The sequence below is a fragment of the Didymella exigua genome, assembly GCF_010094145.1.
Source record: "Didymella exigua CBS 183.55 unplaced genomic scaffold M421scaffold_17, whole genome shotgun sequence".
NCBI lineage: Eukaryota > Fungi > Ascomycota > Dothideomycetes > Pleosporales > Didymellaceae > Didymella > Didymella exigua.
The window spans coordinates 264,799-290,523 of NW_022984791.1; the positions used below are offsets into that span (position 1 = coordinate 264,799).

General features: G+C 53.1%; 10 protein-coding genes across 10 annotated transcripts; 1 reads left to right on the plus strand and 9 right to left on the minus strand.

Annotated features, from left to right (window-relative positions):
- Nucleotides 1-884: 884 nt before the first annotated feature.
- Nucleotides 885-1,562, minus strand: M421DRAFT_93230 (glutathione S-transferase domain-containing protein; the record flags this gene model as incomplete). Its single annotated transcript, XM_033598097.1, has 1 exon — nt 885-1,562. One exon carries the CDS (start codon nt 1,560-1,562, stop codon nt 885-887), a length of 678 nt encoding a protein of 225 aa, XP_033447613.1.
- A 635-nt stretch (nt 1,563-2,197) lies between these two features.
- M421DRAFT_65692 (L-amino-acid oxidase) lies at nt 2,198-4,302 on the minus strand (the record flags this gene model as incomplete). The annotated part of the gene is made up of 2 exons (XM_033596256.1): nt 2,198-3,703; nt 3,757-4,302. The coding sequence occupies 2 exons, from the start codon at nt 4,300-4,302 to the stop codon at nt 2,198-2,200; spliced, it is 2,052 nt and encodes a 683-aa protein (XP_033447614.1).
- A 2,206-nt stretch (nt 4,303-6,508) lies between these two features.
- On the minus strand, nt 6,509-6,948 carry M421DRAFT_177849 (uncharacterized protein). The gene is made up of 2 exons (XM_033587859.1): nt 6,879-6,948; nt 6,509-6,825 (listed from the first exon to the last, which is right to left on the minus strand). Exon 2 carries the CDS (start codon nt 6,820-6,822, stop codon nt 6,586-6,588), a length of 237 nt encoding a protein of 78 aa, XP_033447615.1. The 5' UTR covers nt 6,823-6,825; nt 6,879-6,948; the 3' UTR covers nt 6,509-6,585.
- Nucleotides 6,949-8,199: 1,251 nt separating this feature from the next.
- M421DRAFT_177857 (uncharacterized protein) lies at nt 8,200-9,488 on the minus strand. Its single transcript, XM_033587860.1, has 3 exons — nt 9,454-9,488; nt 9,080-9,404; nt 8,200-9,028 (listed from the first exon to the last, which is right to left on the minus strand). The coding sequence occupies exons 2-3, from the start codon at nt 9,389-9,391 to the stop codon at nt 8,291-8,293; spliced, it is 1,050 nt and encodes a 349-aa protein (XP_033447616.1). The 5' UTR covers nt 9,392-9,404; nt 9,454-9,488; the 3' UTR covers nt 8,200-8,290.
- Nucleotides 9,489-12,110: 2,622 nt separating this feature from the next.
- M421DRAFT_101777 (squalene monooxygenase) lies at nt 12,111-13,689 on the minus strand (the record flags this gene model as incomplete). Its single annotated transcript, XM_033586682.1, has 2 exons — nt 12,111-13,312; nt 13,368-13,689. The coding sequence occupies 2 exons, from the start codon at nt 13,687-13,689 to the stop codon at nt 12,111-12,113; spliced, it is 1,524 nt and encodes a 507-aa protein (XP_033447617.1).
- Nucleotides 13,690-15,043: 1,354 nt separating this feature from the next.
- M421DRAFT_65670 (uncharacterized protein) lies at nt 15,044-16,043 on the minus strand (the record flags this gene model as incomplete). The annotated part of the gene is made up of 3 exons (XM_033596255.1): nt 15,044-15,827; nt 15,876-15,947; nt 16,000-16,043. 3 exons carry the CDS (start codon nt 16,041-16,043, stop codon nt 15,044-15,046), a joined length of 900 nt encoding a protein of 299 aa, XP_033447618.1.
- Nucleotides 16,044-16,607: 564 nt separating this feature from the next.
- Nucleotides 16,608-17,177, minus strand: M421DRAFT_93236 (uncharacterized protein; the record flags this gene model as incomplete). Its single annotated transcript, XM_033598098.1, has 1 exon — nt 16,608-17,177. One exon carries the CDS (start codon nt 17,175-17,177, stop codon nt 16,608-16,610), a length of 570 nt encoding a protein of 189 aa, XP_033447619.1.
- A 768-nt stretch (nt 17,178-17,945) lies between these two features.
- Nucleotides 17,946-19,343, plus strand: M421DRAFT_421769 (ADP-ribose pyrophosphatase). Its single transcript, XM_033592938.1, has 3 exons — nt 17,946-18,460; nt 18,509-18,866; nt 18,920-19,343. The coding sequence occupies exons 1-3, from the start codon at nt 18,401-18,403 to the stop codon at nt 19,159-19,161; spliced, it is 660 nt and encodes a 219-aa protein (XP_033447620.1). The 5' UTR covers nt 17,946-18,400; the 3' UTR covers nt 19,162-19,343.
- Nucleotides 19,344-20,079: 736 nt separating this feature from the next.
- M421DRAFT_421770 (kinesin-domain-containing protein) lies at nt 20,080-23,592 on the minus strand. The gene is made up of 6 exons (XM_033592939.1): nt 23,480-23,592; nt 23,260-23,416; nt 22,834-23,205; nt 22,249-22,371; nt 20,564-22,188; nt 20,080-20,511 (listed from the first exon to the last, which is right to left on the minus strand). The coding sequence occupies exons 1-6, from the start codon at nt 23,489-23,491 to the stop codon at nt 20,341-20,343; spliced, it is 2,460 nt and encodes an 819-aa protein (XP_033447621.1). The 5' UTR covers nt 23,492-23,592; the 3' UTR covers nt 20,080-20,340.
- A 228-nt stretch (nt 23,593-23,820) lies between these two features.
- M421DRAFT_421771 (L domain-like protein) lies at nt 23,821-25,403 on the minus strand. Its single transcript, XM_033592940.1, has 3 exons — nt 24,913-25,403; nt 24,092-24,866; nt 23,821-24,036 (listed from the first exon to the last, which is right to left on the minus strand). Exons 1-3 carry the CDS (start codon nt 25,261-25,263, stop codon nt 24,017-24,019), a joined length of 1,146 nt encoding a protein of 381 aa, XP_033447622.1. The 5' UTR covers nt 25,264-25,403; the 3' UTR covers nt 23,821-24,016.
- Nucleotides 25,404-25,725: the final 322 nt, after the last annotated feature.

The window sequence follows — 25,725 nt, forward strand, 5'->3', positions numbered from 1 at the left end:
TTGTTGCAAACTGCCTTGTGTTTAGGCAAGGCCCTTCCGTCGAATTCTACTTTGGTCGACATGACTGATTTTTGGTATCTTTGATGGGAGAGTTCGGGGAGAGTAGCACATTTTTAAAAGGGGAAAACGATACACTGGCGAGTATGTGCATTGTGAAATCCGTTTTGATACTGAGTGAGACAGACAGCACAGTGTCCTCTCCCAATCACCGCCCACCGTTCAAAGAGAGACGGACACACTGTTCACCCCCCCCCAGCACCAGCACCAGCGATCCTCAAGCTGCCTGCGATCTAGTGCTCCACGGCCGGCTCAGCATATCCATCATCCTCAGTATCTCCTCCACGCTGCGCTCCCCCAAAGCCCACGCCTCCGGGCCCTTCACCTCATCCAGCGCCTCGCACAGCGCGCCCGCAACGTCTCAGAACTCGCTCTCCGGCCGCATAATGCCCGCCCACTCGGCGCGCGCGCTGCATATCCCAGGATGAGGCAAGCACAAGGCGACGAACCACGCCATCTCGCGGTGCCAGAGCATCCACGACTTGAGGCGCTTAAGACCCACGATGCTTTGGTCCTTGAGCTCTACTACCATTAGCCGGAGGTAGTGTGCTGCGGTGGAGGTGAGGTTGGAGGGGCTCATGGTTAGGAGTAGGATGGTGCGGAAGAAGTAGTCTATGCGGAACGTGAGGAGGCAGCTGGTGCGCTGCCATTCTGCGCGGGTGATGTAGTGGTTGACGGGGCTCATATTTGTTGTGTTTGTTGGCCAGAGAGCTGAAGAAGAGTATTTAGTCAACTCAGGATCTTTCAGCCTTCCACACTGTTTGTGCACAGAACCTCTCCCAAACCATCTCACAACAGCCTCCAAACCCGCTGTCCCAGAAGTTCAACTAGACAACCTTCTCCGTCAAATTGAACATAACGGGCCTCGTCTCCTCAAACTCCTCCCGCGCATCCAGCCGATCGAAATACCTCGCAAGCACCGCATACTTCTCTCTCCACCCGGGCCTCACGTCTCCAAAATCAATAAACCCAATGGCACAAATAACCGCAATATCCGCCACACTCAACTCGCTCCCGACCACAAACCCCCTGCCCTCCTTCTCTGCCGCCTCCGCATATTCGCTAAACGCCCGCAACGCCCCATCCACTTTGCGACTCTGCCGCTCAACCCACTTCGGACTCTGCTGTGCCTGATCGCGCCGCGCCTCCCAGCGCATGAGCACCATGGCATCCATACATCCGACGCCGAGCACGACGATCTGCTTCGCGAGCAGGCTCCCGTCGAGGTCGGCTGGGATCAGTCTTGGGCCGCGGTCGGCGTACTTTTCGACAATGTAGGTCTGGATGTGTGCGCTTTCGTAGACGGGGGGGCGCGGGTCATTTTTAGGGAATATGAGGATGGGGAGTTTTTCAAGCGGGTTGTATTTGGGCGTCTGCGTTTGGGACTCCCATGGTATTTCGTTTTGGAGCTCGAACGGTATGTCTTTTAGACGCAGCGCAATGCGGTTCATGCGCGCGAACGGCGAGGGAGTGGCGGAGATGAGGGTGAGAGATTCGGAAGACATGGTGGCGTGGATATGTGCAGTGTGGTTCAGGTGAGTCGTTGTGAAGGACTGTATCCAAGTCCCGAGGGTTTGGACGCGTGATCGCGAGCTGCGAGTGATTGCTTCTGCAGTGAGTACGAGCATTAAGTACCCACTCTAGCCCAGCATGCGGGGTTACACTTAGTTCTAGACCGACTACACGCCAGACGTCATTGCAGCCGTCATTTACGAATACTAAATGTCGCGGAGAGACCTCCGCTCTCCCGGGCGTATCAGCATCACAACGATGATCTCGCAAGCGTGGTGCAGAACGTGCATTGCGATTTTCGGTGAATACAGAATACTCAATACGCTTGGAGGTCAAAGGAGTCGGCAAGGGGTAACGCAAAGCGTACGAAGGACCTTGATATACGGTGGTAACTATCGATTGGCCGGAAGTGCTTCCTGATAGCGAGGAGGTCTGATCGAGTCGACTATCAGCATCGACATCTGACAGGGACGTCCAAAGTGGCAGCGTGGACACGAGATAATGCGGGAAGGCCTTGCAATCGCATCTCTGGTACCTCTGCGGGGCCGTGCTGAGACACTGTTTGCAATCATTCAACAGCTCCAGCAGTCGAGGGTCCAGCTCAACAGGCGAATTCAATGATGGCTCATCAAAGATTAATCCACCTTGCCATCCAACGCCTATTTACCTCCTTCGCTTCATCAACAAGACCGATGTCGAGAAGCATCTGCACACTTCCTCTGACAGCACTCTCCAGCGCACTGAAGACCCATGAGTGCGTATACGATGTATGCTCTCCGATGAAAACCGTGTTGAACTCGGTCTGCCAAAATGCAGGTAAGTACAGCTGCTGTTGCGGTACAATCGGCACTGCCCAGCTTCCCGCATGATGCTCATCCTGTTCCCAGCAGTGTCGCGCATAGTTGCCTGTCCACATCTCGTCGGCAATGGGACCATGGATCTCGACCATAGCACGTTGAATGTACGCGATGTGCTCCTCTTCGGGCATCGAACAGGCGACCACGGCGTCGGAAGATGATATGTACGAGGTGAGCATGGTACCTGGGCCGCTACTGTTGATTTTGTAGCTCGGGTAGCAGATCTGACCGATGCCGTAGACATCGACTCGTCCGCAGCCTCCAATGATGGGGCGCTCGAGGTGCTCCCAGAAGCGTTCCTTGTATTGCATGGCGACCTTAACGGCGCCATCGAATACCGTGCGCTCAATGGCACGCTTCATCAAGGAGGAGTAGGGCGGCAAATCCCAGAAGCGGAGAAGGTTGAATGGCACGGAGTTGAAGATGTAGTCGAAGTCTTCGGTCGTGGTATCAGCCGTCCATGGGCTACTTCCGGTTGGTCGTGACGAAACGGTCAGAGAGTTTGAATCCTTGTGGTGCTTGATGCCAAACACCTTCGTGTTGAAGCTTGTGCGGTTCTGTACGAGCGGGCGGAAGGCTTCAGGAAGACGGCTCATTCCTTTGTCGATGGTGAGCCACTTGTTGGCCATGAAGTAGACGGTCTCGAACTCCCACATAGGCCAAGAAACGGCTGTAGAGGTGACTTGGTCAGTGATATTTGCATCGTAACCCATCACATGCCTCAAATATTCGACTTCGCTAAAGTCGAGCATGCTCTGCTCGACAGCTTCTTTGTGGGCGCGGAAGACGTCCTTGGCATAGAAGCGCACGCGCTCTGGAGTCAAAGCCTTGAAGTCGTCAAGTGCTGCCATCGCCTCGTATACCGCCGTGGTATTTGAATAAGTCAGGTTCGCATTATCGAGGAGCTCTGGGTTCAGCCTCGTCTCCATGCGTCCAGGGACGGTCCCGTCCTTGCGACGTTGCGATGTCGCCACAGGTGCATTGTCACTTGTTTGGATCCAGTCGATGAAGTTGACCTGTAATGCCGGATCCTCGTTCTTGTTCATCTCATTCAAAATATCGGCAAGCTGAAAGACCATCTTTTGGTCTTCAATTGCAAAGGTCTCGTTAGTCTCTGCATCGTGGATGCTGTAGGGAAAACGCATGGGCCCAAGCTCGTGATACTGGTAGTCTTCGGGTCGAGACTTGTTCAAGTATGCGGTGTGCATGCGACCTCCAAGACGGTCTGATGACTCTAGGATCTTCCAATGATGAATTCCCACCGATTCAAGGATCAGCTGAGTGGCTGTCAGCTATCTGATGTGACATATCATGCAGCTGCAGAACTTACAGCAGTAAGCAGTCCCGAGATGCCACCGCCAAGGATACCGAACTTCTTTTCCTTCGTAGCTGCAACGAACGTTTCGTTGGAGTTCTTCTGCTTCAAGTACTCAACTCCGTCGAACCAAGGCCCCATTGGATCCGAGATTTCAGCAAAAGTCGCTCTCTTCTTTCGTTGTCTCCTGCTCACCTGAAACTGTTTTGACCGTCCGACCAGCTCATCGCCTACAAAAGCATGGAGGCAGCCACTTTCGATCCTTGCAGGAGCCCGCCATACAAACTTGGTAGGTCTGCTGCCCTCCCAGCCAACGTGCCGCTTCGCAGATGGGTGCTCGCCAACATGCGTACTTCCGATGTGATGTGCGACCTGAAGCCTGCTTGCAGCATTGCATTCGCCATACGCTATAGCAAGCTCGCCGTCGAGGTCACTGTTGTACGCAATATTGATGTTTTGGATACCGTCTGCTTCGACAGCGAAGGGGCCCTGAAAAGAGATGTGTTGACGCGGCAAGGGCTCTGCGTGGACGCAGTGCGAGGCGAGTGCTGCAGCAGCCATGCAGACTAGAAGCAGAGAAGGCGCCATGCTGGTGTTTTGGCGAAGCTGGGTTGGTCGGCCTTGCCCTTGCTTCGAGCGAGCCTCTTATACTCTCACATCACGAACTCCTGCCCGATCCCGGTGCGGTATCTGTACGGTAGGTTGATTCTGCTGCCGGTAGTCGAGCAGAGTGGAGTACACGGCTCTGGGCGCCAAGTCGACGCGATAACGAGAGTGGCATACCGGGACCACGTACGCGGCGACGGCTACTTTCCTGGACGTACCGTTTGTAAGTTACGCAATGCACACAAGTCAGAGCTGAAATCTCTGAGGCCTTCGGCACTGTTTATCTAGGATTTGTCGAACACCGCCCCTGCTCTGCAGCTGCCTGAAAGCTTCGACTTGGCAACGCTCCAGATGCTTGGTTGCTGATCAGTGTGTAACCTGCAATATTGTGTGGTCGCTCAGTTTGGATAAGCAACAGACGAGATACTTCAACGATATTCTTCTGATCAGGTGTCCCAGGCGTGTTGGATCATCTCTGGATGCGAAAAGGCCCTAGGATGGCGGCATTGCAGCACGTAAGACAGACACCATCTTATTGCTAGCGGTTTCCCGCAAGACCAAGACCTACTCTAGTAACCACCACGGTGCTCGTAGACTTTGACTACGGCGTCTTCTGTCTATCCTCGGCAGCCTGGTGGGCTATCTTCAGCATTGTTGTGGCCCTGAAGATGTTGAGAGAGATGTGCAGGGCGAAACTGAGAAAGGAAGGAGGTTGGGACGCGAAGCCCCGACGCCCCTCTCTCAGCGCCGAGCTTCACCCGTCTTTCCCTCGTCTCTTGTTTGTTACTTTTCATCACAACACCTACGCGACAGCTATCAATGAAGTATCTGATTCATTGGCTAGAATTATTCTAATAGACGACAACACGACATAATATTCAAGCAAACATTCTTACACGGCAGCCCACCTGTCCGAGCTCTCAGGGACCGTCCTGACGTCTCTCAATTCTTGCCCGCCCACATTTTTTTCTCCCTTTACCTTTGCTCTTAGGCTCTATTCTCTGACCTTCCTTCTCCGTCGTTCCCTTGCCCTTCCAGTGAGTGGTGTGGACGTGTTCTGCCCGCGAAAGACGAATCCAAACCCAGGTTCTTTGTCATCATCAGAGCTGGAGTCCGACTTGAACATGTCGTCTCCCTTGTAACAGTGGAGAATGTACATGTCTCTCAGTGGGTGCACAGATTAGTTTGTCTCTTCTGACGACTTGCTAGAAACAGCTTCCGACTCGTTAGTTTTCGGCTTCTTTTTCGGTGGGTCATCTCCTCCGTTCAGAGTACCCAACCAGACAGCCACGTTCTCTCTGACCTGCTCAAGGTTGTCGGCTTTCCTCTTCCTGAACCCAATACTTTCGCTCGCCAACCTCTCTGAGCACTCTCTGAGGCAGACTCCGGCTTCTCTTCAATTTTTTACGTCTTCCCCGCCGTCTTTCTTCCGCGGCCCACCCCACACCTCCGGTGCTTTGCTACCGATGGGATACTGCTCTTCATCCCACGCCCCAAGTCTCATGAACTCAGGCAGGTCATCCAGCTTCTTATTAGCGCTTCCATATACCTTTTCCCAACTCTTCAAGCCCTCGTCGATCTGAGCTAACAGCACCAGCAAGCTAGGTCGTCGGGACCAATCGTCTTGGAGACACTCGGTAATCAGGCCCTCGAGTCTACCACTATAACACGCATCGTAATCAGATGGAAGCGGGGGTTATAAAGCGTCAGATGTTCTTTGTCGAGGCCTTGCGTGAGGCTGCACATTACCAGGCCAAGGTTGTAGATCTCGGAGTGGACGCCAATAGGGATTTTCTCGTAGCCGGGTATAGTAGGGTAAGCTTGTTCCTGTGCGACATCAGATTTAGCCAGAATTAGATGGTTGTGACTTACGGGAGGACAGATGAAGGTGGTACCGCAGTTATACTTGCTTTTCACGGCTCCATCTATGACGCGATTATCAGGGATCACTTGGCCGAAGTCAATTATTTTTGCTGCTTTGTATGCGGGTTAGTAGTTGTCTTGAGCGGCGCCGAAGACAACGTTGGCGAGCTTGATGTCCGGGTTAATCACCAGTTGCCACTTGTCTTTGACAGCAACTATTAAGTGAGTCGGAGTGTTCTTGTTAATCACCATGCCGGTATGCATTGCGTGCAGAGCCTCAGCAAGCGAACGGCAAATGACCCAGAGGCATGGCTCGGGTACTTGCTTACTGTGAAGTCTGCAAGTGAGCAAGTTCCGAATCTAGCAGATGAGTGCTTACTTCTGACCGCTATGAAGCTTTCTCACCGTCCCATGTAGGTCGCCAAATGGTGCGTATTCCATGTCGATGAACCCCAAGTGCGGCGTCACTCCGCGGTCTCGAAATGACGATCCATAGAACTGAACAATGTTGGGACATTTCAGTCTCGACAGCCTCTTGTGTGGTCCGGTCTCGGCGTCAATTGCGTTTTTGAGCCTTGCCTTGTCGTCATCACCAATGATTTTGACTGTCATACGCTGTTGTGTGGTTACCCCAGTGTCCAGAGCATTTGTTGTGGTCAACTACTCACCTCTTTGATAATGTCATCGTCGCCTACCAAGACGAATACATGCAGAATGTGCTCCGAGTGTCCGCCTCGCTTAAGGCCACATGAGGCTGACTGTACAACATCCTCTCATGTACCCACCGCCATCCATCTGGCTCATCTCACCCCATGGTCTCATTGATATGCTTGGTGTCGTTCTCGCGCAGTAGTCGTGAAACGATGGTCTTGATATAACTGACTTGGAGATGGTCTTAAGGCCTTCCTATCTCTTCTTTGAGTGTGATATTTCTCGTGCTGGACGTAAGTGCCGAGAGCTTCGGCTTCTGGGTGACGAGACCTAGCCATGGTAGGCTTAAAGTTCTCGCGCCAATACTTCAGCATGTCGTGACTATCGGCTGCGGCAAAGTTAGTGGAGTACAGAGAATTGTTTACAACTACTCGACTTACGAAACCCATCTTTCCCCCTTGTTATTTCCCTTCCAGCCAAGTAATACTTTAGCAAAACCCCTTCAGCTGCGCTAGCAGCATCAACAGCCTCTTTCTCTTTTGGCGTTAGTTCAAAGTTCTCAGGTCGTAACCTGGGGTCTGGAAAGCCGCGAGCCGCTGTCATGAACTCTGCACGTCGATATGGGGTGTAATTCCGCCATGAATTGAAGATCTCGCTGTCACTTGTAAGCGCTACTTTTATCAGCGTTGGAATTCAAAGTACATTCTGACTTGGGCAGGTACCTCTATGATTATCGGCCATGATCACCTAGTAGCCTGTCAAGAACAGTGCACAATCGTGCTGCGAAAGAGGGAAAACAGAGGCAGTATATTCTTCCTCTCTGGGTGGCATATCGTAGACCCTGTCCCTTAGCTCCGAGTCATGGATCCACCATGGGGAAGATTCGTTAGCCATCGCGAGGGCAATCTCGTCTGCGGTCTTTCGTGAAGTGCTTCTACCTGAGCGGTCCGAAGGCGTGGATGGTACATGTCTTCAATAACTGACCTGATGGCATATACCAGAATGATGTGACTTTATTGTTTTGCTCACAATAGCATTGTGTGCTGCGACACTGTTCATTAGTTTCTTTGTAACTATTATTCCTAAGCGTATGCTGACGCAGCATGACCGTCCTTGAGAAATATCGTCGAATTCCTGAAGCATTGACACCATACTAACGTAGTAATCTGGCTAGTTTAAGGCAGTGCAAACCATGCCTAGCAAGTGCGCAAGAAGCACACGAAATTGGGTAAGAGATTCATGTTACTTCAGGAGAAAATATTAAAACAATTAAACCGTGCAGCTTATGTTACATCTTGCAGGTCTGATACGTTTTCATACAATATACAGTACCAGCAACCGCCCTTTTGACAATGCACATTATTTGTCAGACTTTGGCATTGCGATCTCAATACTCGAATCCTCACCAAGTTTCTGAAACTCCAAGTCCTTATCTACCATTTCCTGCTTCAACAGCTCTCCATTCAATTCCTTTCTTGTGCTCCTTTTTGTTTTTTAGCGATCTTAACTCAAATCCCTCCTCATTTTCATCACAGTCATCTCTAAACATCTTTTCGCCTTTCTTTTGGAATAGCTTCGCCAGAACGCCCCTTGCTGGACTTGATCCAACTAATGTTTTTGAGCTCTTTCTTGAGACGCTCTTTGCCTTCTTCGATGGTGCGGGGCCGGAACTTAGATCCGTCAAAGCAGGATCTACAAGCTCGTGGCGAACTGGCTCAGGGTCCTCAGCCTTCCTTTCCTTTCGCCAGTCCCATTTATCAGGATCCTTGGCTCCAATAGGAAACTCCTCTTCTTTCAAGACATCAAACCTCATAAATGCGGGAACGTCTTCGCCGTCTGCAGAGCCGTGGGCTTTTTCCCACTGCTCCAGGCCTCTCCTGGTCTTGTAAAGCAAATCAATCAACGTTGGCCTTTCCTCGCACATCATTCTGAGGCACTTCAGGACAATCTTGATCAAAAAGTGAGTGTAAGTGCGGTCGAAGTCTCTAGGCAACCAATACTTCTCTTCGTACTCGTCAGTGTCGCGGGCATCTATGGTATCCGGGCGTACTGATTCTTTGTACTCGCCAAGAATCAGACTGAGCATGTTGAGGCCGACTGTGTAGATCTCTGAGTGGAGCCCGATGGCATTGTTTTCCCATCCGCGAATAAGGGGCCACGCAATTTCCTGTCCACAAGTCAGTTCCTGTAGTAGCAGAACACATAGAGAGCGGTTTACAGGAGGCCATAAATTCTCTGTGCCGACTGGATGCTTTGTGTCCAGAGAGTCGCATTTGCCCGGCCCTTCTTCGAACGCTTGACCAAAGTCGATGAGTTTCGGCGTTTTGTCGGCACCGTAGCAATCACTCTGTGCATCTCCAAGGACGACGTTCGGAAGCTTTATATCTGGGTTGATGACTACCTTCCAGCCTGGTGCTGTGATGCATACCTGGCTGAGATCTGTGTCGTTTTTTATGACCGTGCCGTAGTGCATAGCGTGAAGTGCCTCGATCTGTGCGCGGAATATTGTCCAAAGGTATTGCTCTGGCATATGGCGCTCTTGACTGGACGCTGCTTTAGTTGTCATCTTATCAAGAACCACTTTTAGCTTACCCAATGTTTGCCGCTAATCCACGATATAAGGTCACCGAGGTCCCCAAATGGGGCAAATTCCATGTAAATGTAACCCAGATGTGGCAATGTCGTCCGTTTTCGGTGAGACCTGCCGTATACGTGCAAGATATGAGGACATCTTAGTTTCGAGATGTTCCAGTGTGGTCTTAATTCATGTTCGACCTCCTGCTTTAACCTGGCTTGATCATTGTTTCCAATGGCTTTGACGGCCATTCGCTGCCCAACCCGTGTCAGCTCAGTCTCTCTCACATTTATGGACAACCAATCTTCTCAATGTGTCCATTATCATCTGCGAGCACGAAAAGGTGTACCGGTCGCTTGGTGAAGCCACGAAACGGAACCTTCTGATGTTTGTTGACGTAGATCGTTCTTTCATAAACCCAACATGAGCCCTCGCGCTGTCCAATATCAATCGTGTTGATGTGCTCGAGTTTAATACTTGAAAGTTCGTGTGCTTTGGCCTTAGTTTCCCTGGTCCGGAGATCATGTTGTGGATAGCTGGAGTTGACATCTGAACGATATTCCTGTAAGCTCCTGCATCCCAATGAGCCCCAATGCCTCGCTTCCAGGCCAAAATTAAAAAGGTAGACTCACCGATCATCTCTAGATGCACGATCTCGACGCCGACAAGAAAGCGGTTCAATTTAGATCGCCCCGAAATCTCCAGCCCATCCATTGAAATCTCCTCGATCCGAGTGACCTCGACGTATCGTGGGTCTAACCGATAGTCCGGTCGCTCTTTCGCTGCATCAATGTCGATGCTTCTGGTAATATCGTCCGCTTCCATCCATGCACGCAGTACTTCGTCTGCTTTTATGTGAGCTACAAACGGATGTCAGTACAACGCAAATATCTATGACTTGACATTTGAACCTACGCTCGCCAGCCACCTGAGCAGTCATTCTAGATCCAACGATAAACAGGTCATAGTCGTCATGATTCTTCGACCAAACCTTTTCCATGCGTTTCCGATCGTTGCCCTGCAGCTCGTATACGAAGTTCAGATCGGATTGCTTCCACGATCGAAGTTCGTCTGGGTCGGAAAAAAGTCCGATATGATGGGTAGCTGAAGGTTTCGTGGTATCGAGAAGCGAGGGAGTCGAGTTTGTTAAGCGTTGGGAGATGCAATTCAAGTCTATTGACTACAATGGCGGTTCAAAGAAAGACAAAAAGGCGCAAACAAAGGCAGCATTGGCAGCCAGACAATGGCAACGTCTTTGCTTGGGATGCAAAGTGGATTAGCTATTACAGCCACGGTCACGTAGACTTCTTTCGAGCGGTTGTGTCGTTGTAAAAAAGTTGGCCCAGGACGGAGATGGCATGAAAGGGAGTAGAATGCGCGTTGATAATTGAGATGGTCGCAAAATAAGGCGCGTTAGTAGCAGGTAAGTGCGACTGCAAGTCAGATTCATCAGCTACAGCTGCAATTGCATCCAACAACAAAGCACAGGTTTGACTTCGAAAAAAACGACGAGAGCATATCGATAGGAATCATTCAGAAAGAAAAATAGCTACGAGGTCAGCATCGATACGCCTTACATATGTGGCCACCAGTTGTAATTTACAATCACTACCGCGATGACTAACAACGGTTGTTGAACGCCTTGAAGTTCTTGAAGGTCTTCAAAGCCTTCATCCACTCCAATGCTTTCATCCGAGGTCCTCAACAATATCTTCATCCTCCATCAGAACCCTCTCCACCCGTGACACAACCCCCACATCATCAGCCCCCGTCACTCAATCCCAAAGTAAACTCACACTCACACATGCAACCAACATTCAAATCCCACTCCACCGAGCCCATTTCCGCCTCCAAGCGCCCTGGACATAAATCCCGGCATCAAGACAAAGCCATCGCGTACAAAGAAGTGATCGAACCGGCATCAGCAAAAGAACGGCGCCGTCTTTCTTGCACGAGTAATCTGACCAATCATCTCCACCGAGGCCCATATTCACAGTGGCATTGTTGAGGCCTCGAGTAAGTGCAGTCATTTTCAACAAGAAGAGGCGATGGCGGCCATGAACAGGACTCCAAAGCGGGAGGCAACTACGATACAAGTAGCAGGGAAAACAGGAGTCAGTTGCACCCACCAACTTCGCTACTTCCGCAGTGTCAATACGCCGAATACTTCCAGACTGCAGTGTCCGAGGCACAACTCGTGAACCGTAGCTGTCTTTGCAGTCTGATGTGGTCGATGACTCTAGTTTTAGCGCTCTATCCAACGATCATGAAAACCTCCAAGACTGCATGTATAAAAAACTCGAAATCCATTTTAAACCAAATCCAACAGGCTCCACTCACCAAACCCTCAGCCCAAAAACGCTCCCAGCACCCCACCAGTGCGCTACCGTGATGTCGTGCTTTTGTTTCCAAACATGGCTCCGGAATTTTTCCACAAAGACTCCCTAGGTTGATAGAGGGGATACATTAATTAAAGCATTAGGACATACTACATGTGATATAATTCCGTCAAACCACGCCAAACGCCAACCCAATGCCCAGATCTAGGGCGGCCTGGAGGCCAATCGCAAGCAACAAGCAAGTATATACATGCCATCGTATCATCGTCCGCATATGTACAGCCACAACGCACTCTCTCAAGCTGGCCTCGAAGCCGACGCCCTACGCGCGCCAACTACCGCCTAACCTCCCATACAAGATACGGCCCAATAACGCTCGCAGCGGTCCAGATAATCAACACGCTCTCCACGAGCAGCGTGTACGGGACCTTCCAAAGCGGCACCTGGCGCGCACGACACATGATCGCATAGAAGGCGACGCTGAAGAAGTGAAACACCAAGACAGCGGGGTTGCGAATCAGGCCGCTAAGCAGCCCAGCAGGCTCGCTGATGTGCCGGCCGCCGAGCTGGAAGTAGCGGAAACAGCCGTTCTTGAGCGCGGTGAGATGCGTGCTGTTTGCGGCGAAGAGCGAGTAAAGCGCCATGGCGAGGATGTTGATGACGCTCGAGCCGCTCTTGCGGGACCAGTGGAAGCGGCCCATCTGTGCGAGGACGGCGTCTGTGTCCTCGAAGTTGGGGACATTTTGGGGGGACAGGAGCGACGAGAGGGTTACGACGTCGTTGAAGCCAACCGTCATGCCGCCACCGGTCAGCGGGTGGCGCATGTTCATTGCGTCACCGAGCATGATCAGGCCGCGCGTGTTTTGGGTCGAGGGCGGCAGGAACGAGTTCGGCATTGAGCGCAGTTTGCCTGCTTCGACGGCGCGCTGGAAGGACGGGCGGACGCATTCGGGCAGGTTGGGGACGACGACGTTGAGCATGTGGTTCTTGACGCCGCCGGCTTTGACGGAGGCGCTGGGCAGGCCCTCAGGGATGTCGACGAGGATGCGGGTCTCGTGGGTGCCGATCTGGTAGATGAGGATTGGGGGTGCGTCGGTAAGGATCACGTGGCCGTGGTAGGGCATGGGCAGCTCGGCGTCGATCATCTCGAGGCCCCAGAATTTGCTGCGAACCTCGGGCTGGTTGGGGAGGTAGTGCTTGCGAAACTTGGAGGCGTAGCCGTCGGCGACCAACGTGACCGCGCCGAAGTAGTAGTCCTTCTCGCCGTTGGTCTGGCACTCGACGCCCAGGACCTGGCCCGTGTATCCGTTCTTCACCATGTCGGTGACGGTGCTCTCGACGACGGTGACATTGGGGGCGGCCTGGGCGGCGGCGCGGAGCTTCGAGATGAACTTGCCGTGGTGAAAGGAGCGGCCCTCAGGCCTCTTCGATGGCTTCTCGGTGATCAGGTTGTCGGGGTAGGGGACGTGTACGGGCTCGTTGTGGTACGAGACCTGGTAGCCGTAGCAGGGAATCGCATCGATGCCCTCAAGACAGTCTGCCACGCATAGTAAGCACGTGCGCCGTGGAGCTCTCTCTTCCCATCGACATACCCTCCATGCCCAGCTTCTTCAGCGCATTCACGCCGCCAGGCTGCAGCAGCTCGCCCACAATTCGATCCGGCTCCTTCAGACTCTTCTCCAGCAGAATGACACTGCGGCCCTGCTTGCCAAATGCCACCGCAGCCGCGCATCCGACAATGCCCGCGCCGACAATAACCACATCGGCCTCGTGGTGCACGCGCCGCCGCTCCTCGCGCAGGTCGTCTCTGTACGTGCTCGTGGCGGGCGTTTCGTTGACCGAGGTGCCGCGCGCTCGCCGCGACGGCGCGCCATTGACGCCCGGCGGCAGCGTCATGATTTTCTCCGAGAACATGGTAAGCATCGACATGGCGGCGGTGTGGGGTGGGCCTGTTGAAAGACCCAGCTGTGGCTACAATGGGGTGCCCGGCGACTGGTGGAATTCCGGGGGAGGGATACGGAGAAGCGAGGTTGAGGGGTGCGAAAGCGGAATGCGGCGGTGGTGGTGGTGACAGGATACAGCTACAGCGGGTGTTGCATGTACGCAAAGTTTGCTGTCGACGTCAAGCAACTGTCAAAGTGTCAAAGGGCCCGTCATCCCAGCCTTGGTGGCGAACACGCGATCTTAAGCAGCGCCATCTTGTAGGGAAATCGCGGGCTGCAAGTGGGTGCTCGAGCTCACCGCCTGCGCGCCCCTGGCAATAACCCGGGACCAGCCAGCAGTGGCGTGAACCTCATCTCATGTGAAGACCACCACTAGTCGACGTCCATCGAACCACAATCTGCACTTTGTGTGCATCGTTATTGGACAGGCATTTCTCGCACTTACTTGCAAGTGCATCTACCTGTAAAAGTGATCGTTCATTGGCTACCTGCTCGTGCCCAGGCGCACCCAATGCGCGAACGGAGAGTAGGATATTACGAAAAGTGTATAGAGTAGCGACAGTAAGAAAGTGTGCGAATGCAAGCCATCGTGGCGTCCAGGGCGCCATGACCCCCAGCACTCGCAGTCCCCGTTTGGCGCCCGCACACCAGATCCAAGCCAGTCAAAGCCCAGTCGTCGTCGTGGTACGTTGCGCGTCCATGTCATTGAGCCCCCCAAGTCCACCCCTAATTCCAAGAACTGATCCTTCCCCGCTAAGCCCATCTATAATCCGTGTCATTATCGAGAATCGAAAAAAAGACGCCAGTCGCATGCAATGCTGCCAAGCCAGAAGCGAGAAGTGAAAATGCTGCAGGAGCCGAACCACCTTACATGGCCTGGCCAAACGTCTTGGTTGGCAGCGGCGACGGAAGAGGCGAGTCGGCCTCAATAATGGTCGACTGCCGCTCGACTACAACCGGCTTCGAGTCATTACCCAGAAACTGGCTTTGGCGGTAGTACGCGTCGTAGAACTCGCTGAGCCGGGCCTCCTTGACTCCGCCCTCGGGTAGCTCGAGAAGGTGACTGGGTGCGCGAGGAGCCTTGACCGAGGCCGAAGAGTTGGAACGGTCGAGTGACTGAAAGTTCTGGTAGGACTGGTACGTGCTGTGCCTGCTGTTGCTGTATACGCTGCTGGCATCGCTGCCGTCACGCTGATGTGACGATTTCGGGGCGTATGCCTTGGATTGGACATCTTTGGGCTCAGAATCTTGAGGGGCTTGTCAGGAACGTATGTCCATAGACCGTCTATTGCTTGCTAAAATATACAAAACACGACAGGAAATGGCTACCTACCCGGCTGTTCCACACGAATGGCGGGTGGTGACGGGGTGTTTCTCATGGCCGACGCTGGCAATGTAGGGAGGCGCATTGTAGGTGCGTGTCCGGGCGATGGCGGTGTGGGTGACTGACCAGGAGATGGGCGAGGAGAAGGGTCAGTAAAGGATGCTGCTTGTGACTTCTGCATATCTTCGCCAAAGTGGTACGAGACGCGGAGGGCATCCGGCATAGGAATTGATGGCGCTGGCTTGTATGATTGCAGGTTGAAGTCGGCCGATCGAGGCGACATGGATCGAGGAGACACAAGGCCGTCGCTGTCGCTGTCGGACCCGCCGAACGTAGTGGGTTGAGTACGGAAACCAGGAGATGGAGGCACGTTCAGAGACATGTCTACTGCGGGGTCGTAAGGGTTATGCCTTCCGTTCAGTTCAGCCTCGCTCGGTCGCAGTTTCATGGTAGGAGGGGATGGCCTACGGTCTGGGAGAGTTTCCGAGTCGCGATTGCTGTTCTTCCCAGCCAACGGCAAGCTAACCATGCTTCCTCCATGCGAGTTCGGCTTCAGCAGAGGCGAGTTGGGGTTGGCGACGAGTGTTGACGAGCTCATGTTGGGGTGGCCGACGATGGATCCTGCTCTTGAAGTTGGGCGCGACTGTGCGACACCAGCGTAGAAACCGGCCTCGATGGCGCGGATACCGAACAGGTCGCCCTCATCCTTCTCGCGCTGGGTGAGCTCTACGGTGTCGTCCTTGACCGCGGCTGACTCCGCATCATTCTTGATGTGCTGCTTCAACCTATTGACTGTAAGCTGGAATCCCTGAATTTACATCTGGTATACTCACTTCCTGCGGTCGAAGAAAACCTTGATGCATCCAGCGAGGATTGTCAAGACGAGCAGACCCAAGAAGACGACACTGTAGATGTTAGTCCCTCCGTCCCTCCAGTTGCCTCGAGAGCACTTCTTACATGTACTTGTACGCCAATTGAAGGTTGCCAAACCAGTTCGACATTATGACTTGTGTGGGGTACCTTAGAGAATGTATGAGAGCACGCTCAAAAGCGGTGGTCGTATTGTAGACAGAAGTCTGGAATCTTCCCGGATGATATGAATGGCAAGAAGATTCTTTATCCGGCGAGTAACGTGTAGAGCAGGCGATATTGCAAAGCTGTAGAGGCGACGGTGGTCCAGGTGGTAAGTACTGGGGTGGTATGTCGAACAATCCAAAAGCGGAAGGCACAGTATATCAAAAAGAAAGGACGTGTGATTGGCACACACTGGTAAAGAGTGACTTTGGACGCGGAAGCAAACACCTGAAGACCGAAGAGATCACAAGAGAAGTGCGAGGACCTAGAGTTAAAGGTAGGCTACCGCAGACGCGCAGCCTCCTTCGCGCCATACGAACGGGTGCCTGTCGGCACGTTCGCAACGATCTAAAAGCGGAATCACAACCTGGCTCAGGATCCCTGGGCTAAAACACTAAACGAGGAGCCAACCGAAAAGTCTTGCGCTGTGGATGCCTTCGAAAAGAGAAGTCCAATTCGCGTAGTCTAGCCCTTCTAGTCATGGCTGCGTTTTAAGCTTGGTCCACTGGCCTGTCCAAGCAAGGCCAGCCTTGCAATTCGGCGGTGTTTCTGTACGTCGTCAGCATGGGTGTATAAGACATTTTCCTTTGGCAACTCAGAGGACAACAGCTTCGTTTGCAGTGTACAGCAGGGTTTGGTGCTGTAGCATGCTGACTACTGTTGCTGAGGAGAAAATCCGCAGTAGCTGAGAGCCAGCGATTCGCAGCAACAACATTTGCGTGGAGAACATCAGGCGTCTGGCAACATTCAGTCGTGCGGCCGAGAGTGCTGCGATTCGTTGCTCGTCCCGGCACGCCCCTGAAGCTATGCGGGGATGGCGCAGGAACAGGACTGGCGGCAATCGGCAGGCCGCTCTCGCGTGCTTGGCAGGGAGAAAGAAGATACCGCGGATCCACATCGAATAGGTTGAGCACCAGAACGGTCAGTGCGGACGCTTTTTCGAGGCCAGAGGATTCAGCACGAGGGCCGTACGAGTCCGCCACAGCTTCCAATGTCAGTCCGCATACCAGTCCCGGTGATTTCGGTGTGTCTTCCCTGCAGCGTGACATTGACGGATTCATGCCGGCTGTGAACTGACATGCCAGGCCAGAACATTCGCTTGCACGCTAATAAGGCAGGACACGACAAGGGGCCAGAGAAAGACACACCGTGCCGTGACATCTCTGTCTACCATGTGCTGCTTTATGCCACTTGCTATAAAGAGTTGTGACAGCAGCAGGAAGCGCGTTGGCGTCGCACCAGAGTTGAAAAGGCAGGGTTCCGTTAAGTTGAAACAGCGACAGACCGTCTGACTCTGCACCCTGCGGGGGAGCAGACTCCGGAGCAAGCCACTACTCGGGTAAACGCAGTCTTCGTCGCAAAGACGCCGCAGAACATGGGCTTGCTCGATTTGACGCTGAACGCGTGCGCCGATGACGTTCTCCACCATGAATGCGACTGTCGTTTTTGGCAAGTGTTCACTTTCACAGATCGCCGTCGATCCTCATCTGGCGGTGAACTCAAAAGAATCTGGAATCTGGCGGTAAGATTAGGGCCCCCGATGGCGCATGCCCGGCCGCGAGAAGCACCTCAAGCATTGTGAGCGTGCGTGGTGATGGGCGCTTCGTGGGGTGCTCAGTGCCGCTCGTATTTTGGCGCCGGGCCTCGAAACGAGGAACCAATCTCAACACCGTCATGCAAACGAGACGGTCTCTGCCTGCGAAATTGCGCTTGCGGTTTTGGTCGTATTGCTTCCTCATCCGACAGGCGGCCTGATACTTGACGCTGCTAAACTATCGATTCGCGAGCATCGTGTCTTGAGCAAAAGTGGAGAAAGGAGACAGATCAACCGCGGAACACACTGTCGTTCAGCCTTGTTGCGGACCGCGCCACCATGTAAGATCCCGCGTTGTGGCTGTTGTCGTTCCGTTTGTCGCTCCCGTCACGTTTGTTCAGAGGGGCTGGCTGAGGACAACGGCTCTGCAGTCACGAGATAGTACGAATGCAGCATGCGCTTATTTACACTGCGAGTCGCCAAACACACACAATGGGATTGGTAATGGCACCGACTGAACAAGAGTGAGTACTGTAGAGGCGGGGTAGTGACAGGTGAGTTGTCGTCAAGGTAAAGCAAAGGGTTATCCTGAGGAAAGAGAGGCCGTAATCTTAGCGGTATTCTCGCGATGTCTTTCGTCATCGACCTACAAAAGGCAGTCACACCCAACATCATTTTGAAGTACACAAGTACTGCCTTTGCAGACATAAAACATCCTGGTAAACTCGAGCTGTCACTGTGACATACAATATGGGCTCCTCAACCAAAGCCTCCGACAATCCCTCAAAGGTCATGAAGACAGAGCCGCTCGTCAGTCACCTAGAACAATAACACCGATGGAAATTTAATCGTCTCCAGGACTACAAAGACGCTAAATGGGCTACCCTTGTCAAGATCACGTTCAAAGACCCGGAAGGCAAAGAACGCCTCTGGGAGTCCGCCGAGCGACTCACTCGCCCGAAGGGCTGCGACATCGACGCCATCGGCGTAGCCGCCGTCCTGGACTATCCCTCCGAGCCAGACAAAACACCTCGCATTGTTCTGCAGAAGCAATGGCGTGCTCCAGCTGACGCGGTCGTGATTGAGATCCCGGCCGGGTTGATGGACGATGGTGAGAGTGCAGAAGAGTGTGCAATCCGCGAGTTGAAAGAAGAGACGGGGTACGTGGGTAAGGTTATTGAGGGAAGCTTTGGGGTTAGCCCTGTGATGTTCAATGGTGAGTGCTATCGCTGCTGCAGCCTTCCTGGAATCCGTGTTAACGGCCTTCAGATCCGGGCTTCTGCAACACGAATCTCAAGATGATACAGGTCACGGTCGACATGTCTCTACCCGAGAACCAGAATCCGCAGCCAAGTCTGGAACCTGGAGAGTTTATCGAGACCTTCACCGTGCCGCTCACTGATCTCTACGAGGAATGTGTGAAGTTCGAGAAAGAAGGATACGTACTAGACGCCCGTGTGGGCACGCTGGCGCAAGGTGTCGAATTTGCAAAGAGATGGAAGCTGACCTGAGTGAGGTAAAAGTGCGCACGTTCTCCATAGTCAAGACTTCACACTACCGGAACTTTCTCAACTCTTCGTCTCAGATGCCGTGCCTGTCGCCTTTGGCCTCACATCTGCTGCTGCTGTACTTGCCATCACAGCTTTCGGTACTACAAACGTCGGCCTCCACCCCTCAAGCAATCCATCCTCACCCTCGCTTCTCAACACGCCCGTCCAAAGCGGCCTCGGCCACCACTGCACCTGATGTCTGACCTCCGCCACCGTCTTCCCCTCTTCATCTGTCAGCCCCCAAGTTACCACCTCCTTCGTTCTCCCCACACCGAATTCCGTGTACGGCCAGCCCGACGGCACTTGACTTAGATACTCCATTAGCACAATGAAGTCGCTCGCCGCGCGTGTTGAGGCTGGAGGAGTGGTAGTGACTGTTACAATGACCGTTACTACAGGTGGAGGTGGAGGCGGAGTGGTTGAGACCAAGGGCCAAGGAGGTAAGGTTCGAAAGAGATCAGAAGATGTATACGACAGTTGAGACAATAGAGATGTCGTGGAGTGAGGGGCGGGTCGCCAAGGGAAGCCGGGGCCTGCTGATGGGGGGTTGATTGGATTGTCTCCTCCACCGACGGGGTTAGGTATTGCCGTGGGAGAATGATTGCTGGGAGTAGTGCTGGATAGTGCAGAGGGAGGGTACGTGCTCGTCAAAGGGGACTCTGGTATCGGAGTCGCTGTCACAATGTAGATCACAGTTCGAGTGGACATGGTGTGTAGTATACGGAAAAGATTGGAGAAGCAGTCAAGACCAGGAGCCGTCGCTTGCAAGCATGTTGGATGAGGTTGGTTTTGGGCATGTTGGAACATCGTTCGGTCTCGCAAACGCAGTGGTAGTGACACCACCGTACTTCACACTTCTGGAGGTAGCTGAGCACATATTTCACATGCAGATCATGATGCATTGCTACCCAAATAGTCAAACTCGCAACGCCAGTATAGTACGCAATCATGAGGGGTGAGCCAGCCATAGGCTGCAGATGCTCTTCCAAGCCCCGAGAGCGCCGCAAGAAGTCCAACAGATATGATAGCGACACGGCCTCGAACGCTTCAAGAGCCGCTGCAGGAAAAATACGTACACAAGTGACACCCCAACGTGAACTCCATCTACATCACACGGCTTCGTCTTAGATGATATCATCTCTACGCTGTCTTGGTCTGCTTCTTTGCAGTACCAATGTGTGTGTTGTGCACCTTCGTTGCGAATTTGAGACTGGTGACTGTCTCCTGCAAATGAGCTTGCAATGGACTGACCATGACGAACATGAGGGTCTTCGAATTGCCGCCGAGCGAGTATTGGAGAAGGTAGGTCAGCTGTTATTCAGTTAGCCATTTGAAATGAGTTTGAACGAGGTTGTAGATCTACCTTTGAGTTGCGGTATGGGATGTGAGCACCCTCCTTTGCTGACCCCAAGGCGTTGATGACATCGCCGAGACAGCTCAAGCTCTTATTGATGTTCTGTGTCTCCTTCAGGCGAGCGCCCTCGACCTTCGAGTGCTCGAGGCGTTCGGATCCAGCAAGATCGACCAAATTCAGGGTGCCCTCACTCCTCTCACCCGTGATCGCGTTTGTGCCTACAAGCTTCAGAATGAAGACGGAGTGGGATCGCGAAGAACGCATGTTCGCTTTTGTGGCAGCCACTGTGCGGTTCTTGTCGGCGGTCTTGAGGAGCTCAGTTACTCGATCAGGACCGTCGAGCTCCATGCTGACCGTGTTCTCCAGGTTGGTCTGCTTCTTGACAGGGTCATGTCGGACTTCGACCTTCTTCTTGTCAAGGTCCTCAGAACGGCCGAGTAAGTCATTGTAAGTCTCGTTGTAGACTTCAATGAACGAACCCTCAATCTTGTATCGCCAGCCCTTCTCTTCGAGACGCTTGGCCTCCGCATAGATTTGTTGGCTAGCAAGAGGAATCATGCCATCTGGTGACGACATTGTGTATGTCTTACCAGAACCAGTCTGGCCGTAACAGAAGATGCAGACGTTGTAGCCGTCGAGAGCGCTCTGCACAAGCTGGCTGATCTCGTCGAAGACCTCGAGGTTCTGGGACTTGGGGCCGAAGACACGATCGAAGGAGTACTGGTACGCGGCTGTGATGTCCTTGCCAGTGGCACTGATCTTCTCAGGTCCTTGTATGGCGACCTCCTTGCTATCTGTGTCGACATCAGGGAAGGAGATCTTGGCTGGGTCCGACTCAGATGCGTGTGCGGGTCGTACACGGCACATCACTCTGATGTTACCCTTTAATTCTTGGACTTGGTTGAACAGTTTTCGTCGCAGTGTCTCTTCTTGTCGCAGCTTTTCGTGCGCCTGCTCAGCAGCTTCAATTGCTTCCTGCATGCGCCTGTGGAGCTCGTTGTACGCCGATGATTGCGCCTGGCTGTCCGACTCGAGGAAGTTGATCTTCTCTTTCATGGCGGTGTTCGAAGATTCGAGCGTAAGATTTCTGGTGGTGGACTCTGTCAGCTGTCCCTGGAGGGCAGTCTTCAGCGCTCGTTCCCGATCCAGCTCGGACTTCACGTTGGTCAGGTCGCCCTGAACCAACTGCAGCTCACGCTGCTTAGCGTCTGATTCGATGCCTGCAGCGCGCAGCTTCGAGGCGTACTCAGCCTCCACCTCTTGTTCCTTCTGCAGTTGTCGGTTGCGCTCTGCCTCGGTCTCCTTCGAGAGTTTGGCGTTCAGTTTGTCCAGTTGTTCCTTGTGCCCCCTGAGGAGCTTGTCGATCTGCGCCTCAAAGTTCTTGCGGACCGTCTCCTCCGCTGCTTCCTTCTCGGATTGCCATCGGCGGGTCGCCTTCTCGTGTTTATTCTCTAGATCTTCGATCTCGTTGCGGTACTTTCGGCGCGTGTCGTCAGCCTCGAATGCGGTATTGCGTTTGGTCATCTCCATCTCCATCTCCATCGTCTTCATGCAGCTTTTTGCATCCTTTAAGTCGGTCTCGAGATCCTTATTGACGCTCTCCAGACGGGCGCGGATGGCTTCGAGTTCGGTGACTGCAGTACTGATATTAGTCGACTCCGTTCAATAAACGCGGATTCCCCACTGTCACGCACCTCGACTCTGAAGTTGCTGGATGCTCTCCTTCTGATCTGTTGCCTTCTGCATGTCTGTCTCCATCTTCTCCTTGAAAGCAGTGAACTGCTTCTCCATAGCCTCCATTCGATCGTCGTAGAAGTCTGGACATTGATCGTTAGTAAATCTATTGAGAAAACGCTTGCGTACATGTCGAGGCGTAGAAGAAGGAGGTCGAGCGGGGGACTGAATCGCAGGCTGACGAGTAGGCGTTGCTTGGGGAAGTCGCGTTGGACGCAACGGCTTGAGAAAGGGATTCGTTTCGTCATCAGCACAGGGCATACCAGGTCCGAGACCAACATTGTGATCATCTGCATCTGAAGCGCGCAATTTGATAGCCTTCAGACTCTTACAGATCTCCTCACAGTCGGTATCGGCAGGTTCCTCCTGTACTGGCGTGATCGGGCGAAATGAAGGGGACGAAATCGATCGTGCATGTGCTAGATAAGGAGCTTGCTGTGCTGGTATGCTGACGGAGTGTGGGCGGCTTTGATGGGTTCGACGCATCTTTCTGGGAGCTTTAAAGCTCTCGCCAGGGTTTGTAGAGATAAGAAATGGCTGCACACCTCTTTCTTCCTCATCATCTTCCTCCTCGTCCCGGCGATACATCGATGTTGCCGGGCGGGCGGTCGAATGATGGGATTTGCTGCGCACGTGTGTGCCGGCGTATTGTCCGTAAGCCGATCGAGGCCTTGCTGTCTTTGCGCCGGGCCCAACACTGGCGCTGAAGGAGGGCGCGGTCGCGGTTCGTGAGGCAGGTCGTGACCCAGCGCGAGACGTGGATGTCGAAGCGGAGAAACCGCGCTCTTTCCTTGTAACAGTGCCCTTAACACTGGAGGACAGAGGTCGCGAACTCTGTGGCGCGGTGGGTCTGCGAGTGACAGGATCGCCGGCCCTGTCGGCTAGGGTTCGTCGTACTTTCGTCGCCGGTTCGGGTACTGATTGTGTCAGTGGCCTGTCCGGCTCACAGTAGATGGGCAGGAACGATTTACAGCTCGATGGCTTGTGCTTCGTGCTCGCCATTGGCGGGGGAATGCCGCTGCGCGCATTCATGCTGGCATTTTGGAGTTCGGCGAGAGCACGAGGCGGCGAGGAGATCTGAGGGAGGCGTGAAGCAGGCTTAGGGAGCGCCGAAGTCTTCTTAAGGTCCTAGATGCCATGTCAGTCCCTCTATTCTGGCGCATAGCGTGTGGCGCAACTGGCAAAACTTACTGGGCTTTCCATCTCGACTCTGTATCTTCTCCAGCCAGTAGGTAAAGAGTGAACAATGCCACCTGTGCATGCCACGTTACGGCCAAAAACACAAAAACGTGGATGGAGATGCTGTTGGTGTTGCCCGCTTGTGCCCTCAGCGAAGAGGGCAAAATAGTAAACAAAGGACCCCTGTTGCTTTAGCGCCTCGCGCGACGGGACCCCATCAACGCGCAACACGTCACAGATGGTTGCTGCGATAAGCTCGATGCTCGCTCTCTTCACGCGGGGTTGGGGGAATATTGCAGCTCAAAGATAGGCAGAGTGCTGGTACCTTGGAGATGTAAATCAAATCAGAGACAACGCGATTGCAAGTCTTCGTTCTGGTAGTCTATATGCTAGTAATATGGGCCATTCCAACGCCTGGCCATGCATATGCATATGCTGATTCCTGCGCCATGCAAATACAGAATCGTCAGAAAATTCGAGGTGTATCCCATCATACCCGTGTTTCCGTCCTGAACGCCGGAAGGAACCCCTCCATCGGCACCCGGTATACTACACCTGCTTCACGTAGGCTGGAGAGAATTAGCGCATTCTTTCTCCCGACACTCGAAAGGGGATACTACTTACTAGCATCAATCTGCTTGATGTTTGGGAGTGCCAGACGCACTTTGTTACGATACAGTGCTGGCTGTGCGAGCTGTAGAGGGTTACCTTCAAAGTACACTGTCTCTAGCTCTTCCTTGTCTTTGAGCTCCTTCTCAACTTCGGCAAAGCTGCTGATTCTGCAGTAGGATGCCCAGAACTCTGTCAGATGGGTAAGGTTCTCTAGACCCGAGAGGTGCTCGATAGGATTCGAGCTGATGTCGATGACCTGTAGATTGGTATTGTGCTCCAAACCTTCCAACGAGGTAAGCATATTGTGCGAAATGTGTAGTTCTTCGAGATTGACGAGTTTGTCGAGCCCGGATATGGATCGTAGACGGTTCGATTGGATGGATAGGATCTTGAGATTTGTGAGGGTATCGAGTCCCTTGATCTCTGTGATCTTGTTCTTACCCAACCACAGCTCCTCCAGACCTGTGAGTGTCTCCAGGTTCTGGATCTCGCGTACTCTGTTTGCCCCAAGCTCGATTTGCCGCAGATTGGTCAACCCATCCAGGTTCTCGATAGTACTGATCTTATTCTGCACAAAGTATAGGTCTTTCAGCTTGTTCAGGTGGTTTAGGCGCTTGATGTGTTTGATCTTGTTGAAGGAGAGATCGAGCGAAGTGAGTTCGGTGAATGCGTCGAAGCCTTTGACGTGTGAAATGAGATTGTCGTACAAGTCGATCTCAGTTAAGGTTGCGGAAGCGTCGGTCGGAATGTAGATTATTTGTATGCGGTTTTGCCGCAAGCAAAGACGCTGCAACTATTAGCAAGAGTGGGCTGACCGTGTCAGGGTTCAGTACCTTCATCTGCTTGAACCGCTCTAGTCTCAGTTTCGACATGTCTCCGATCTTGCAGTGCACTAGCTCAATCTCATCTTCGTTGTCAGATACACCATCAAGGAGGTCCTCGTCTGCCTGAATCTCGTCTGGTGGCGGCCCTTCATCTTCCGACTCTTCTGCATCGCTCTGCGGTGCTGCGTTTGGCTCTGTCGGGTACTTGACCACAACATTCTTTTCCACCCTCAGTTTGCCATCCCAGCCCTTGCTGTCTCGTGGTCTGTTGTGCTCGTCCTTGTCTCCGTCGTGTGTCGCGGTGCTGCCTGTCGTGGCGGGGTTGAGCTCGTTGTGCGGGGCAGCATTCGGCTCAGCCATCGTAAGTTCGGTGGCAGTATGTGTGGGACGGATAAATGGATACAGCTACAGTGGTCGTGCTGTTCAGTGCTACAGCAGAGTGCGACGGTTGCTGGAAGTAATGCATGCAGAAGTTACGTAGCGGGAAGTAGCCCTACCGGTATGTGGCTAGGAACCAGGGTCTTGCGGGGTGACGGGCTTTCACGCACTGACACGCCACGATCGTCAGGCACAAAACAGACTTACGGGTCAGACCACGACCTCTGCTCGTGAGGAATCTCAGGCTGAACAGAGCACCCAGTTATCGAAGATCTACTATTATCGACCAAACTTGCCTGTCACAATCTTCGCAGTACGTTGTAGACGGTTGTCAAGAACCTGTCACGAGTCACAATCCTGTAGGTCTTCGCGTATCTGCAATGCTGTCGTGATACCTAATCTTTGGATCCAGACTCTTGGTGCCACTGAAGTAAAGTTATCTAT

Coding starts and splice junctions, on each gene's coding strand:
- M421DRAFT_421770 (XM_033592939.1), bottom strand. Junction 22,372..22,833: donor AGATGATGAGGAAGAAAGAG/GTGTGCAGCCAT, acceptor ATCAATGTCCAG/ACTTCTACGACGATCGAATG. Junction 20,512..20,563: donor TCCCATACCGCAACTCAAAG/GTAGATCTACAA, acceptor ACTGAATAACAG/CTGACCTACCTTCTCCAATA.
- M421DRAFT_177857 (XM_033587860.1), bottom strand. CDS start 9,391: ATGCCAGAGCAATACCTTTGGACAATATTCCGCGCACAGATCGAGGCA. Junction 9,029..9,079: donor CAGAGAATTTATGGCCTCCT/GTAAACCGCTCT, acceptor ACTTGTGGACAG/GAAATTGCGTGGCCCCTTAT.
- M421DRAFT_421769 (XM_033592938.1), top strand. CDS start 18,401: ATGGGCTCCTCAACCAAAGCCTCCGACAATCCCTCAAAGGTCATGAAG. Junction 18,461..18,508: donor TCATGAAGACAGAGCCGCTC/GTCAGTCACCTA, acceptor AATCGTCTCCAG/GACTACAAAGACGCTAAATG. Junction 18,867..18,919: donor TAGCCCTGTGATGTTCAATG/GTGAGTGCTATC, acceptor AACGGCCTTCAG/ATCCGGGCTTCTGCAACACG.
- M421DRAFT_421771 (XM_033592940.1), bottom strand. CDS start 25,263: ATGGCTGAGCCGAATGCTGCCCCGCACAACGAGCTCAACCCCGCCACG. Junction 24,867..24,912: donor AGCGGTTCAAGCAGATGAAG/GTACTGAACCCT, acceptor TAATAGTTGCAG/CGTCTTTGCTTGCGGCAAAA. Junction 24,037..24,091: donor CATCAAGCAGATTGATGCTA/GTAAGTAGTATC, acceptor AATTCTCTCCAG/CCTACGTGAAGCAGGTGTAG.
- M421DRAFT_177849 (XM_033587859.1), bottom strand. CDS start 6,822: ATGACAGTCAAAATCATTGGTGATGACGACAAGGCAAGGCTCAAAAAC.